Below are 15,642 nucleotides of genomic sequence, written 5' to 3' on the forward strand. Positions count from 1 at the left end.
TGGTATAAAACAAAATGTTGTTCTTGATAATGCCTTGTATATTCCTACTTTTAAGCAGAATATATTTTCTGTACAATCAGCTGTTAGTAAAGGAGCTACAGTAAGCTTTAATCCTAATCATTCTGAGTTGATAAGTCCAAATGGTGTGTCTTTTGAAATAAATAAGAAAGGTAAGCTATATTATCTAAATAATGTAAACTCATGTAAATCTCGTTCACTAGAGGAGTGGCATAAGGTTTTGGGACACTGCAATGTTAAAGACATTTTGAAGTTAGAAGATAAAGCTGAAGGTATGAAAATTAGTGCCAAAAGTAAGTTTGATTGCATAACTTGTCATGAAGGTAAAATGCATTTATCTAGGAACAGATTACCAGATGAGAGAGCAAAGAGTAAAATGGAATTTGTACATTGTGATCTTGCTGGACCAATGAGTATTGAATCAAGGGAAAAATCTAAATATTGTATTGTTTTTGTAGATGATTATTCAGGATCTGTTTTTGTTTATTTCTTGAAGCAGAAAAGTGATGCACTTGATGCTACTAAGAAATTCCTTGCTGACACTAGTTCTTATGGTGTTGTTAAAAGATTAAGGTGTGATAATGGAGGAGAATTTACTTCTTCAGAATTTAAAAAATTTCTGGTAAGTAATAAGGTTAAACAAGAATTTTCTTCACCAAATTCACCACACCAAAATGGTACTGCTGAGAGAATGTGGCGTACATTGTTTGAAATGGCTAGATGTCTCTTAATTGAAGCAAAGCTACCAAAATTCATGTGGAATTATGCTGTTAGGGCAGCTGCTTATATAAGGAATAGATGCTACAATTCTAGACTAGATAAAACCCCATATGAAGTGTTAACGTCTAAGAAGCCTAAACTTGAAAATATGCATATTTTTGGTTCCCTGTGTTATGCTTATGTAGAAAAGAAAGCTAAGCTAGATCCAAGATGTGAAAAGGGAATATTTGTTGGTTATGATTCATACAGTCCTGCTTATCTTGTATATTATCCAGGAACTGACAGTTTGAGAAAGGTTAGGTTAGTACATTTTACTGATAAATTCAATTTTGATAAATCCCAAAGTCTAAAGGAAGATGGTGAATCAGAAGATAGTGAATTTGATTTTGATAATGAGAATGTCATTTGCAATGAAAAGAAAACAACTGTTAATGATAATCAAAGTGATCCTGTTTCTAAACATATCCTTGTTGAAGATGAGCATAGTGAAATTAATACAGATTTGACTGAAACTGAAAGGGAAGGAGAGTCCCGTTACCCAAGTAGGGAGCGAACTGCTCCCAAATATCTTGAAGAATATGTTGATCCTGATAATGTTGATTTACTGGGCTATTCTGTTCATTATTGTTGTAAAGTAACTGAAATTCCTGAAAGCTATAGAGAGGCATTAAATTCACATGTGGCTCACAAATGGATAGCTGCAATGGATGATGAAATTCAATCTTTGAGAGATAACAATACTTATGAATTGTGTAGTTTACCAAACAACCGTTGTATTGTAGGTGGACGATGGGTATATGCCATTAAAGAAGGGTTAAATGGTGAAGAGCAATATAAAGCTCGCTATGTTGCAAAAGGGTATTCCCAAATTGAAGGTGTTGATTATACTGATACTTTTTCTCCTACTGTGCGTATGACCTCAATTAGAATACTTATGCAATTGGCAGTACAATATGATTTAATTGTGCATTGTATGGATTTTAAAACTGCCTATCTTAATTCTGATATTGATTGTGAAATATTTGTTCAACAGCCTGAAGGTTACATTGAGACAGGAAGTAATAATGAACAATTGGTTTGGAAACTGAATAAATCTCTGTATGGTTTAAAGCAATCAGGCAGAAATTGGAATAATATGCTCCATGATTTCTTAATTCAAAATGATTTTGAGCAGTCATTAAGTGATCATTGTGTGTATGTCAATAAAAGACATAACTTTCATGTAATTATTTTGGTTTGGGTTGATGATATGATCATTGCCAGTAGTAATGAGAAAGCTCTGTTTGACACTAAACGTGTATTATGTCATAGATTTGAGATGAAAGATTTAGGGAAACTTTCATGGTTTTTGGGTATTGAGTTTGTTTTTGATGGAGATTGTATAAAAATGAACCAGAGTAAGTTCCTTGAGAAAGTTTTGAGAAAGTTCAAAATGGATGAATGCAACCCAAAGTCAATTCCTTGTGATCTAAGTGTTAATAAGTGTACTTTTGAGGAAAGTCCTGAACTAGTTGATAGTACTCTTTACAGAAACATTGTTGGAAGCTTGATATATATCATGACTTGTACTAGGCCTGATTTAAGTTTTGTTGTGTCTAAACTTTCACAGTATATGGCTAGGCCAACTCAAAGTCATTTGGCTATGTGTAAATATGTTCTAAAATTTCTTAAAGGTACTAAACAACATTGCCTTGTTTTTAAGAGGTCTTACGATACTATTGAGATTTCTGGTTACTGCGACTCAGACTGGGGTAGTTCTGAAGATCGTAAAAGTATTTCAGGTTATTGTTACCAAATGAACGCCGATAGTGCTCTTATTTCTTGGAAGAGTAAGAAACAAAGCAATGTAGCTTTAAGTTCTTGTGAAGCTGAGTATGTTTCATTGACTTTTGCTATCCAAGAAGCAAAATTTTTGCAGCAGTTGTTAACTGATATGATTAATGTTGAAGTCAAACCCATCATATTATTTGTTGATAACCAAGGGGCAATTAAACTTGCTAAGAACCCTGTTTACCATCAAAGGTCTAAACATATAGACATACGCTATCATTTTATCCGTAATGAAGTTATGAGTAAAAATGTTGATTTAGTGTATGTCCCCTCAAGTGAAAATAAAGCCGATATGTTTACAAAACCAGTAACTAAAGCAAAGTTGATTTATTTTAATTTGTGTCAATAATGGTTTTGTAATATTGACCTTTGATAGCTTTGTATTTTGTTTGTTTTTGATTACCATGATGCATATATTTGTTTGATGTGTAGTAATTTGCAGATTGATGAGAATAAAAGTTTATGAGGGGGTGTTAGAATATTAAACTTTTATTTATGATGCATTAGTGTTGTTGATTATGCGCTTGGGTACAATCATTTGTTTTTACCCATAATTCTTGTCATGATGTGCGTGGCGTGACGCCGCTTTCTTTTGTCCATATAGTGTAACCGGCAAGTTCATGGCCGAAGGAACTGTGTACTGCTGCCTCCCACATTCTCCATTAAAGTGACTCTTTTAGTGATAATCTTTTATTATAACCCACCATCATGTCCTTCGAGCTCACAACATCAAGATAAATTTTAATGATTTGTTTATATGCGGCCTTACCTATTCCTCCCCTAATCCGAGAGTAAGCGGTCCTAACTTGGAAACCGAAGTTAAACAACGTTGAGCCCTTTCAATCGTAAATAACTTTTACAGAGCAAATGATTTAAAACTTATTAAATGAATATTTTTTAGTAGATATTTTATGAAAGATTTTCTTTGAATAGTCTTCGTACTGTTTCAAAGATGAACTAACGTTTATTTATGCTACGCAGTTTGCGCTCTGTCGTTACGATAGAGAGAGAGAGAATCACGGTTTCACTTTGCAGAAAGAGTAAATCGATTCTGACGTTTTGTTCATTCTTCTTTCAAACTGAAATGTTTTAAATACTAATTTAAAGGAACTTGTTAATTTTCAATTTCTTAGTCCTTTCAGTTTTTTCCTTTGGTCAGATAACCTGTTTATTTGCGAAAGGTGAGTGGGCTTTTCTCTTCGGTGTGAAATCAAGAGAGAGAGAGAGAGAGAGAGAGAGAGAGAGAGAGAGAGAGAGAGAGAGAGAGAGAGAGAGAGAGAGAGAGAGAGAGAGAGGAAGAGAGAACGTTCCGATCTTTATTCTCGTCCCAAGCGAGTAACGTTCTCGAGTCAGTTTTTTACTCTCGTCCCAAGTCTCTGTACGGGGAGAAAGGATAAAACGTTTTTAGTTTTTATTCTCGTCCCAAGGCACTGTAAGGTGAGAGATTGAAAACGTAGTTTTGAATGAACTAGTGTTTAGTCTCCTCCCCAGTCACTGATCCTTTTATCTTTATATATTTCCGTTTTATTCGATATATATGTTTACTGTTTTTTGCTTGTATTAATGTGCTTACATTATACGACTTATTTCGCAATTATAACCTTTTGATGTAGGGTAGAATTGCGTGCTTCAGGTAGAAATCAGTTTTATTCATGCCTAATGTGAATTATTGAAAAATTCGATTTCAGTGAAGTAAGTGCAAAACAGAAATTCGTAGTGATAAAGTGATAATTGCGCAAAGTGTTATCAGTGTTGCGACAGAGGGTTCGTCTGTTCGTGCCTGTCGTTCGCCTAGTCCGAGACCTCTTGCAAGCTCCCAAGCCCCAGGGAGAAGTAATGTCGTACGACTTATGGGTTCGAGAGGCCTTGATCAGTGAACAGACGTTCCCTCTATGGTTTCAGGCGTGTCTCATCAAGACCGCCCCTACCATAAGACGAGCGAGACGATTTTCTCCTCGTCATCCGAAGGCTTATCGCGTAAGAAACCGTGGAGCAAGGTTTCGAGACCCTTAAAGCGAAAGTCAGTCCCTTCAGGACAGGTCCAGCGTCCTGGTTGTAGCCATTGGGACAGCTCTGACCCTGTGCAGTCATCGGAAGACTGCTCAACGCCTAAACAGAAGCGTAACACAGGCTCCGAGAGTCTTATTGTAGGCAAGGTTTTGCAGTCACAGACGTTACCCTCGTCTCTTACCGCACCCATTTCCATTGATCCTAAATGGGTTGTACTGCAAGACATGCAGAATAAGCTTGCCTCTCTTATGGAGGACTATTCTGCTGAGCAGGTTCACGATGATCCTCGCCGCTTAGCTGATCGAGATCCTGGCCGTCAGCCGCCCAAACGAGCCTTTGCTCATCCTGTTGACGTTGACGTTACAAAGTCACGTCAATCACGTTTTTGTAGAGCCTCACTCGATGCAGTCCCGTGTTGACTCTCAGCCGCTTGTGGACGTTCAGCCGCTGCCGCTTGCTCTTGTTGACGTTTAGGACGTTCGCCAACCAGCGTAGTTGACTTGTTTTGACGTTGAGCGTCAAGCACCGCAGTCAAGAGTTGTTTTGACTGCTCAGTCTAGGCAGTCAAGGCAGTCTCGAGTTGACGTCGAGCGTCCTCCCGCACCTGTTGTTGTTGCTGGTCAGTCCTTTAAGCAGTTACATGACATAGCGTCCTTGACTGCTACTGTTGCTCCTTTGCGTGTGGACTCTGCTTGTCAAGCATTGCCACCACGGCAGGTCTCTCCCTTGCTTGAGACGGCAATTGTCGGACAAGGTTCCTTCAGATGAGGAAGTTGCTGATCCCCCTCCTACTGATATTCCCTTGAGGACTCTGTCAGACGGAGAGGAGCCTAAAGCTGCTCAGCCCTCTATGGACTTTAAATAAATCATGCTGATTTTTAAGGATCTTTGTCCGGATCTTTTTGTAACTGCTGCTCCTCGTTCGCCTAAACGTCAGAGTTTACACTAGGCCTAGCTACTTCGAAGCCGTTGTTTTCTAAGATAGTGCTCTCTCGCTCTTCTAAGAGAGCTTTACGTTTGCTAGGCGACTGGTTGATCACCAGGAGGAGTTTGGGGGAGACAGCCTTTGCTTTCCCTCCTTTTAAATTGGCTTATAGAGCGAGAGTCTGGTATGACACGGGAGAAGTTCTCGGCTTAGGAGTTCCTGCCTCTGCCCAGATATACTTCTCAAACCTCATAGACTCTCCCTGGCGCCTGGCCATGAGACGCTCCAAGATTTTATGGTCGGCTTCAGAGCTAGACCATCTCCTGTTAGGAGTTTTTTCGAGCGTTTGAAGTTTTGCTGTACAATTATGTCATGCATAAACAAGGCTATCAGGGATGGCTCCAATAATCTGACAGCCACGTTCTCTGCAGGAACAAGTCTATCAGGGATGGCTCCAATGATCTGGCAGCCACGTTCACTGCAGGAGTACGTAAGAGGCAAGTGCGCTCAATGTGTTCATTGTCAAGACAAACTTCACGATGAAGTCTACCAGGCTGTCTTGACAGCATTAATGGAAGGCGGCTGGATGGTCTCTCTCGACTTTCAGGATGCATACTTCCACATTCCTATACACCCGGATTCCCAACCGTTTCTGAGGTTTGTTTACAGGAATGTGGGGTACCAGTTTCGAGCCCTGTGCTTTGGCCTCAGTCCTGCTCCTCTCGTGTTTACGAGGCTCATGAGGAATGTGGCAAAATTCCTCCATCTATCGGGAGTCCGAGCCTCCCTGTACGTGGACGACTGACTTCTCAGAGCATCGTCCAGTCATCGCTGTCTGCAGGATCTACATTGGACGTTGAGTCTGGCCAGGGAGTTGGGACTTTTAGTCAACCTAGAAAAGTCCCAACTGATCCCATCCCAGATTATTCTATATTTGGGGATGGAGATTCGCAGTCCAGTTTTTCGGGCCTTTCCGTCTACCACCCGAATAGAACAAGCCCTGCTCAAAGTCCAACTAATGCTGAAAAGAGAACGTTTGTTCAGTCAGGAGTTGGAAGAGTCTCGTAGGGACTCTCTCATCCCTGGAGCAGTTTGTCTCGCTAGGGAGACTACACCTTCGGCCTCTCCAGTTCCATCTAGCCTCTCACTGGAACAAGGACAAGACGTTAGAGACGGTATCAATCCCAGTCTCCGAACCAGTAAAGGCATGCCTGAAATGGTGGGACAGCAATATCAGTCTGAGAGAGGGACTATCCCTAGCAGTCAAGAACCCAAACCACGTGTTGTTCTCAGACGCGTCGGATTTGGGTTGGGGTGCGACCCTGGACGGTCGGGAATGCTCGGGTCTGTGGACCTCAAGTCAGAAGCGCATGCACATCAACGGCAAGGAGCTTTTAGCAGTCCACTTGGCCTTGATGAAATTCGAAAGCTTTCTTCGAAACAAAGTGGTAGAGGTCAACTCAGACAACACCACAGCTTTGGCGTACATCTCCAAGCAAGGAGGCACACACTCCCTCACGCTGTACGAGATCGCAAGGGACCTTCTCATATGGTCAAGAAATCGAGGCATCTCCCTGTTGACGAGATTCATCCAGGGGGACTTGAACGTCTTGGCAGACTGTCTCAGTCGGAGGGGTCAGGTGATACCCACGGAATGGACCCTCCACAAGGACGTGTGCAAGAGTCTTTGGGCTACTTGGGGTCAACCCACCATAGACCTCTTTGCCACCTCGTTGACCAAAAGGTTACCAATCTATTGCTCACCAGTCCCAGATCCAGAAGCAATCCACATAGACGCGTTTCTACTGGATTGGTCTCATCTGGACTTATATGCATTCCCACCATTCAAGATAGTCAACAAGGTACTGCAGAAGTTCGCCTCTCACGAAGGGACAAGGTTGACGTTGGTTGCTCCCCTCTGGCCCGCGAGAGAGTGGTTCACCGAGGTACTTCAATGGCTGGTAGACATTCCAAGAAGTCTTCCTCTAAGGGTAGATCTCTTACGTCAGCCCCACGTAAAGAATGTTCATCAAAGCTCCCCGCTCTTCGTCTGACTGCCTTCAGACTATCGAGAGACTCTCAAGAGCTCGAGGCTTTTCGAAGGAGGCAGCCAGTGCGATTGCGAGAGCTAGGAGAGCTTCTACCATCAGAGTATACCAGTCGAAGTGGGAAGTCTTTCGAGACTGGTGCAAGTCAGCATCTGTGTCCTCTTCCAGTACCTCTGTAGCCCAAATCGGAGATTTTCTTTTACATCTGAGAAATGTTCGCTCCCTCTCAGCTCCCACGATTAAGGGCTACAGGAGCATGTTGGCTTCGGTCTTTCGTCATAGAGGCTTAGATCTTTCCAACAATAAAGATCTCCAAGATCTCCTTAAGTCTTTCGAGACCTCTAAGGAACGTCGTTTGGCAACTCCTGGATGGAACTTAGACGTGGTCCTAAGGTTCCTCATGTCAGACAGGTTTGAGCCATTACATTCAGCCTCCCTGAAGGATCTCACCCTCAAGACGCTTTTCCTAGTGTGCTTGGCTTCGGCTAAAAGGGTCAGTGAAATTCATGCCTTCAGTAAGAACATCGGCTTTTCTACAGAAAAAGCCACATGTTCACTTCAACTTGGTTTCCTGGCCAAAAAAAAATGAACTGCCTTCTCGTCCTTTTGATATACCTTGCCTGTCAGAGATCGTAGGCAACGAACTTGAAAGAGTGCTGTGTCCAGTTAGAGCTCTTAAGTTCTACTTAGCTCGTACTAAGTCCTTACGAGGTGGATCTGAGGCATTATGGTGCTCAGTTAAGAAACCATCATTGCCTATGTCAAAGAATGCTTTGTCATATTTTATCAGATTTTTAATACGAGAGGCTCATTCTCACTTGAATGAAAAAGACCGATGCTTGCTTAAGGTTAAGACGCACGAAGTAAGAGCTATAGCAACTTCCGTGGCCTTTAAGCAAAATAGATCTCTGCAAAGTATTATGGACGCGACCGTTTGGAGAAGCAAGTCGGTATTCGCGTCATTTTACTTAAAAGATGTCCAGACTCTTTACGAGGACTGCTACACACTGGGTCCATTCGTTACAGCGAGTGCAGTAGTGGGTAAGGGTTCTACCACTACATTCCCTTAATTCCAATATCCTTTTAATCTGCTCTTGAAATGTTTTTTTAATTGGGTTGTACGGAAGGCTAAGAAGCCTTTCGCATCCTTTTTTGATTTGGCGGGTGGTCAAATGTCATTTCTTGAGAGCGCCCAGATTAGGGGTTTGATGAGGTCCTGTTGTATGGGTTGCAGCCCTTGATACTTCAGCTCCTGGGAGTCTTTCAGCATCCCAAGAGGATCGCTGGGCTTCGTGAGGAAGACAGACTAACAAGGCAGAGTAATCGTCTAAGTCAACTTCCTTACCAGGTACCTATATATATTTGGGTTTTGTTATGATATAACTGTCAAAAACTCTAAGCATATACGCTGTAAACTTAATTAACTCTGGTCTCTACCCACCACCATGGGTGTGAATCAGCTATTATATATTCACCGGCTAAGTTAAATATTTAAAAATGATATTTTAATTATAAAATAAATTTTTGAATATACTTACCCGGTGAATATATAAATTAAAGGCCCCCCCTTCCTCCCCGATAGAGACCCAGCGGGATGAGAAGAATTGGGTCTGTTTACATGTATATGCAGTATCTGGCCGATAGTTGGCGCTAGTGGGCACACCCGCAACCTTCATAGCGATCGCTCGCGAGTTTTTGTGTTTTTCTGTCGAGCCGCCGGAGGCTCAGCTATTATATATTCACCGGGTAAGTATATTCAAAAATTTATTTTATAATTAAAATATCATTTTAAATAAACTACAACATAAAAGAAAAATTGTGATAATCATATAAATCTCTTTACACAAATAATTAAATTATTAAAAAAAAAACTATTTCCATGGGTTTTCGAGCCATTTGAATTTTGCATTGTAGAAAGTGACTTTGACAATTTATGGCTTGTCACCAATAAAAGCACAAAAACATTGAGGAATTATTTGCTACCCAAAATGGGCACTCTTCAGCTCGTGATATTATTTCAACTACTCTGGGAATTGGGGTTACTGTAGTTCTAAATATTATGTTTGAAGGACCAAATGTTTGAGATGCATATTTAATGCCTAAATTCCTGTGATGGCTACATTAGTGGTAGTGGTTTCTCAAGATTGACTGCTGGAAAAGCTGGAAATTAATAATGCTATGGAATTCAGCCTTATATTCCATACACTTTTGCTTTTATTGTTTACTATATAAGCTCGTAATTTATGGGTAAATAATAACAGTTTTCTGTATATTGTCAAGAATAAGTTCCCTATTATTTCTAAGAACATCCTATGATGCTCATATCGCTTCTTTCTTGGTCCTGGCTTGTATTGAAGTTTATCCAAAAACTAAAAATTTCCCAGTTTATTTCCTTTCAATAAGCCTAGGCTTCTAATACAGTACTGAGACAATCTAGTAGTTAATGGCAATAGCCTTGCCTTAGGTATACCATAGATGTGTTGTCTTTGTTTTCTCGACGACCCCATGTATAGTTGACTCTTTGTCTACCTCCTCCAGATTGGGTTGTGTTATTTGGGCTCTTAGCAATCATAAAAGATGTCTTCTCCTGTGTATATTGGTAATTCCTACGTAAATTGGTCAGGGGAGTTATTTCTGGGTAATTATAGTCCTTTCATAAAGAGATATGTTCAGATCATAGCTGACCAGATTGGGAGTTCCATCCATACATAAAATCAATCTAATATATAGTTCCGGTGAAAATCGAGAGCAGGCTAGGCTAGTTGATTACAGTTGGGATGATAATGAACCACTCAAGCTATTAACAAGCTCTCAACCTTAGATAGTAGTGAGCTTCATTAGCTCTTTTCTTCTTGAGAGAGAGAGAGAGAGAGAGAGAGAGAGAGAGAGAGAGAGAGAGAGAGAGAGAGAGAGAGAGAGAGAGAGAGCATCCAATGTCCACCTCAGGTTACATTTATTATTTCCGTATCTGCTTTTTACTTAATGTGTAAATGATTGTTCTCTAATAAATCTTCTATTCTTAATTCTTTCTCTATTCATGATACATTTCCTTTCTATTGTACAAGTATTTCATAAATTTTCCTTTTTGTTCTTTGAAAAATAAAATAACCATGAGATTCCTTTTTGACGGTCTTTGTTAGATTTTGGATATGCTTTAAATTTGGTTTTAATGAAATATAATTTCAATTAACTTACTGTGTACATACCTTAATGTCGGTTATTGGAGAGGCCGCAAGATTAGAAAGGGCTTCAAGAACTGTCATTCGGGCTCCTGCAGATGGGTTTGCTAGGATTTTCATAGGTTGCTCTCCTATGCTTGTAGCACCACCTTCCTGGAATTGATTATCTAAATAAAGTCCTGTACTCTAATTGTAAACTGTACAGACAAAAATATTCAAGACCAATATCCTCGCTTAGCTAAAGATTTACTTATCATTATGTAATTTTTCTTGCCAAATTATATACAGTAAAGACCATTCATTTATATAGTGGTTCAGTTATTACAGTATATCAGTTACCTTAAATCTGATACAAGTAGAACTTTTATAATAATAGCACTACAGTAAATAGTATCCTGAGTAATTTCTTTAAACTCATAATTAAACAAGGCAATCTCTTCACCACTACTAGATTTTATTAGATTTTTTAGAAACCACCTTCAGTTCAAGTTTATGGAAATATCCAAATATTGCTATCACAAATTACACTTACATACCTTATGGAAGTAAGAGTGAGCTATCACTGCCACATCTGCAACAGGTGTATGAAGAGGACCTACACATTGTTGCTGGGCTACTAGTCCTGTAACTGATCTGTCAACCTGTACATGATTAAAGTAATAATTTTTAAATCTATCATAAGGATGAAAACATTCCTTAACCCTTTTACCCCCAAAGGATGTACTGGTACGTTTCACAAAACCCACCCCTTTACCCCCATGGACGTACCGGTACGTCCTTGCAAAAAAAATGCTATAAAATTTTTTTTTCATATTTTTGATAATTTTTTGAGAAAATTCAGGCATTTTTCAAGAGAATGAGACCAACCTGACCTCTCTATGACAAAAATTAAGGCTATTAGAGCAACTTAAAAAAAATATACTGCAAAATGTGCTGGGAAAAAAATAACCCCCTGGGGGTTAAGGGTTGGAAATTTCCAAAGAGCCTGGGGGTAAAAGGGTTAAGAGAGATAATATTATACAAAACAAACATTATTTTGTAATATCAGTTTCTATTACGCTGATACTGCAAAAATCCTTACCTATTGAAACTAATTATTCAAGAATATAATTCTGAAATATTCTTTTATATTTCCTAATGCACAGTGTTTCCTTACCAAAGGCTATTACTTTGTTTATAGTAATTGAAGACTCATAATTTTTCAAAAGATATCAATTTCTCATGGATGATAGATACCCATTTTTGTTCATAATGGCCCCTCAATTCTGTCATTATTTTTCTCAGTTTGTGGCTTTGCTAAGAGCAAACTTTACCGAGTATAAACTCTAAAGAATGCATGAATGTCGGAACATTTCTTCTCTGCGATGACATTACCAATGACATCTACCATAACAACTAATAATTGGATACACAGACTATAAGAGTTTACTTGAGATTACTTAAAAGAATAGGATAAAGAATTCTAGGGTTGTTAAAAAAAAAAAAACTGAAAAAGTGAAGCCACAGGGCAGAGTATGTTCTGGTGCTGATTTAATTGAAGATTAGAAAAATATGAGGATGAATCTCTCATCACCCATTAGTGCATGTTCATAGCAATAGACTTATGATACAGCAATGATTTTTGTGTTGTACAAGTGCCAGGGAACATAAATTCTTTCACAAATCAAATTAGGAGGATCAATCAGCATTATTTTACATCCAAATAGGATTATTGCCACCATAGCATGTGTATATATGTTGCCTTCCTCCGAGAATAAATAACGATGCTGAAAGTTTGAAATTTTCTTTCTGTAACATGAAATTTTCAGTACAGTACTGTATGTATGATTTTCAAAGCATGCATTATTACTTGTTTAATATTTAATTTTGTTACCTTATTTGTCAAATAACGCTTGCTTGCAACTCCTGGAAGCATCAACACTAGTTTTAATGCTTCCATGACAGTCAGATCCCCTCGAAGTTTTAATGGCGCTACATTGGCACGAGACTTGGTCCAGTGGAATTTCTGTGGAATAATAAAGATCATTTCATGAAGCCTGAGTTACCTTATAACTTTCTCGATATATAAGTAACTTTTGATAAATACTGTAACTCACAATTCTTACCATTTACTTAATGTCACTTGAGGTGCAATTGAGCTTTTGAAAATATTTTTTTAAATATTGAACAAATTGGTATTTAATGTGCTTAGACTTTGCTGTCGTAATTCACCTCGTTGATCAGATCAAGTAAATTAGCAGTCAATCAGGGAAATGGTAGATATAGATGTACGAATGCTTAGGAAACCATGGAAGGAAGGAATTTATTGATAAAGCCTAGGCTTGATAGAAATTCAAATAGGAAATATAGTAAGATATACAGTACTGTAAATGGAACGACGTAAAAATGTAAACAGATGGAGAGGATGAATTAGCGTGAAAGAACTTTCTTTGGTGTAATATTTCATTTTGTTGAAGTAAACAAAATTCAATGTAAGTTTATCCATTTCTTAAATACACTGCTGTACAGGATATCATGTGTATTTAAGAAATAAAGAAACCATTGAAAAAGGAAAAAAGCTTTAATGCTTAAAGATAAAAAAATTAAAACTTTATTATTTACCTTTTTTGGCATACTTCCTAAGACTAAATCTAATTCTAAATCAACTGGATTCATCTTGGTTGTTGCTTTCCGAGGGCACTCTAAGGAAGACTTGATATCCAGTTTCTCTTCAATCAGTCGTACCTGTTTATTTCATTATGATTTTAGGTTGCATATTAATTACTATATATTCATAACATAAAATTGCAGTTCATACAATTTATATCAGGAGTGTACAGTTAAAAGACTCACACTTAACTTACAAAAGGAAAAAGTTCTAATTAATTTTAGAGCAGCACACATGCAGAAGGAGTAGCCATAAAACTTTAAAAGTTTTAACTGAATATAGCACAACTTTATCATTCTTTACTGTCAATGAATCATACTGGCTATAAAACAATGCAGATTATGAATATACCTACAGTAAAGTCACATCTCTCATATAAGAAAAAAAAAAAAGAAAATTACGACCTACAAAAATAATCAAGGATGCTATGTTATGTGTAATGTGATTTACATTGTACTTAGGCAATAAGAATTATCAGTTCACTATTAGAATGCTAAAAATAGATTCATAGCCTATACCTGTAATTCTTAATACCCACCCCTAAACTCGTGAATGAATAAGAACTCAAGGTTTAGATACTGAGAATATGACCACAGCACTATACTGAATCAAAAAAAATCCTTGAATTCTATGAATATTTTACGTTAGAAGTATTACATCATTTAACAAGACTAAATACAAAAATAATGGACTAATTCTCATGATTAATTTTTGTTAAGTGTGTCCAGTCAACCAATAATTTTAGGGTACGGTATATTAGAAAATGATCAAAAGATATTGAGCACCAAACAAGAGGTTCATATTCTACAGATATTTTATGTAGCAGAAAATAAATAGCACAACAGTATAAATTATACTGTATGTCTTACCTTTTGATCCCCAGTGATAACACCAACAGTATCAATGGGGCACCTCTCACGTTCAGCAAGAGACTCCAGATCACCAAGTTGATCATCAGGAATAAGGATGGCATTTGATTCTTGATACTCTGCCCCCCAGATTTCTAATGTTGACAGACTGGGATCTCCCACACTAAAAGATTTACTGTATATATCTCCACCAGCACCTTCCATCAGTTCTTTCAACACATTTGCTGAGAAAAATATAAAGATATTGGTACATGCATAAGTGCAGATTGCCAACGAAAGAACCCAAAGGTATAACAAAATTAAAGGAAATTAATAAGAAAATTAAAGTGGCTGAAACTAGCTATCACCACTTTTAGTTACAGTATAACTTATAAATTTACCATTTCCACCTGCTCCTTGGTCATGAATTGAAAGAATTGGGTTCCGCTCCATTTCCAGACACCCTCGAATCACACGGTTGAGCTTTTGTCCCATTTCAGCATCGCCTCGTTGAACTGCACCTAAATCTCTTGTTGCAGTGTTATCTCCTTGTACCTAAAATTTGATTCAAAATGAAATTATTTATTACACTCCTTTTTCCAATCTTGGAATTTCAGTATATTTTTTTCAGAACAAGTGGAAAGGAAATTTAAAATATTTGCCAAATAAGAGTCAATTATAGGATTCTTTGCATAAGTTCATTTAATGTAAAACATACATGTACTAATGCACTATCAAAATTTGAGATGATGCATACTAACATTGCGATAGTCTTCGGGTCTCTGGGCTTGCTGAACACGCTCATGTTCCAATAAAAATGACATGAATTTGTTTCTAAAGCTAAACCATCATTTTGAACTCTCTTTTCATTTTAATACTTATCAGTGGCAGAGGCAAGAAATGGAACAATGTCCCAAGACCAACAATACACGTACTGTATTTGATCAATGCCTAAGTCCTATCTCCACCCAAGCTAGGACTAGGGAAGACCAGGCAATGGCTACAGATTACTCCGTAGATAGACCTATAAGCCTGCCCCCAAATCCCCAATTCCCCAAGTGGGATAGTGAGATTGTGAAAACTAGTGAAAACTTTTGGTCATTGAATAGCTCATATTTCCAACCTACTAATTGTGAGTTGGAAACGTTATCCACTAAGCTACCAAGACTGAATCGATAACATACCTGTACAGATGAAGCTGCACCTCCCCCAACTCCTATTCTGTATGCTGGCCCACCAATCTTCGAAACAAGGAAGCCTAAAAAAACAAGACAGCTGTTTTACAAATTTCATACTAAAAAGGGAATTGATTAAATAGTTTATGATGATGAATATGTTACTGAAATGAATATACATAAACTATGTATAGGAAAGCACTAGTTATAGGAATTCCTACCAACTCTTAAGATAATTCACC

The 15,642-nt window shown here is 38.2% G+C and overlaps 1 protein-coding gene across 3 annotated transcripts in view; it reads right to left on the reverse strand.

Moving 5' to 3' along the window:
* The window catches only part of Pfas (phosphoribosylformylglycinamidine synthase), a 54,566-nt gene that overhangs the window by 24,328 nt on the left and 14,596 nt on the right, over nt 1–15,642 (reverse strand). For all 3 annotated transcript variants that reach the window (XM_068366508.1, XM_068366507.1, XM_068366509.1), the window contains exons 12-18: nt 15,410–15,483; nt 14,627–14,780; nt 14,247–14,470; nt 13,332–13,454; nt 12,604–12,735; nt 11,267–11,371; nt 10,758–10,883 (exon numbers count right to left, since the gene is read on the reverse strand). In XM_068366508.1, coding sequence (XP_068222609.1) covers nt 10,758–10,883; nt 11,267–11,371; nt 12,604–12,735; nt 13,332–13,454; nt 14,247–14,470; nt 14,627–14,780; nt 15,410–15,483 — 938 coding nt within the window. The remainder of the gene's footprint in view (nt 1–10,757; nt 10,884–11,266; nt 11,372–12,603; nt 12,736–13,331; nt 13,455–14,246; nt 14,471–14,626; nt 14,781–15,409; nt 15,484–15,642) is intronic.

This window comes from Palaemon carinicauda, chromosome 44, assembly GCF_036898095.1.
Source record: "Palaemon carinicauda isolate YSFRI2023 chromosome 44, ASM3689809v2, whole genome shotgun sequence".
Lineage (NCBI taxonomy): Eukaryota > Metazoa > Arthropoda > Malacostraca > Decapoda > Palaemonidae > Palaemon > Palaemon carinicauda.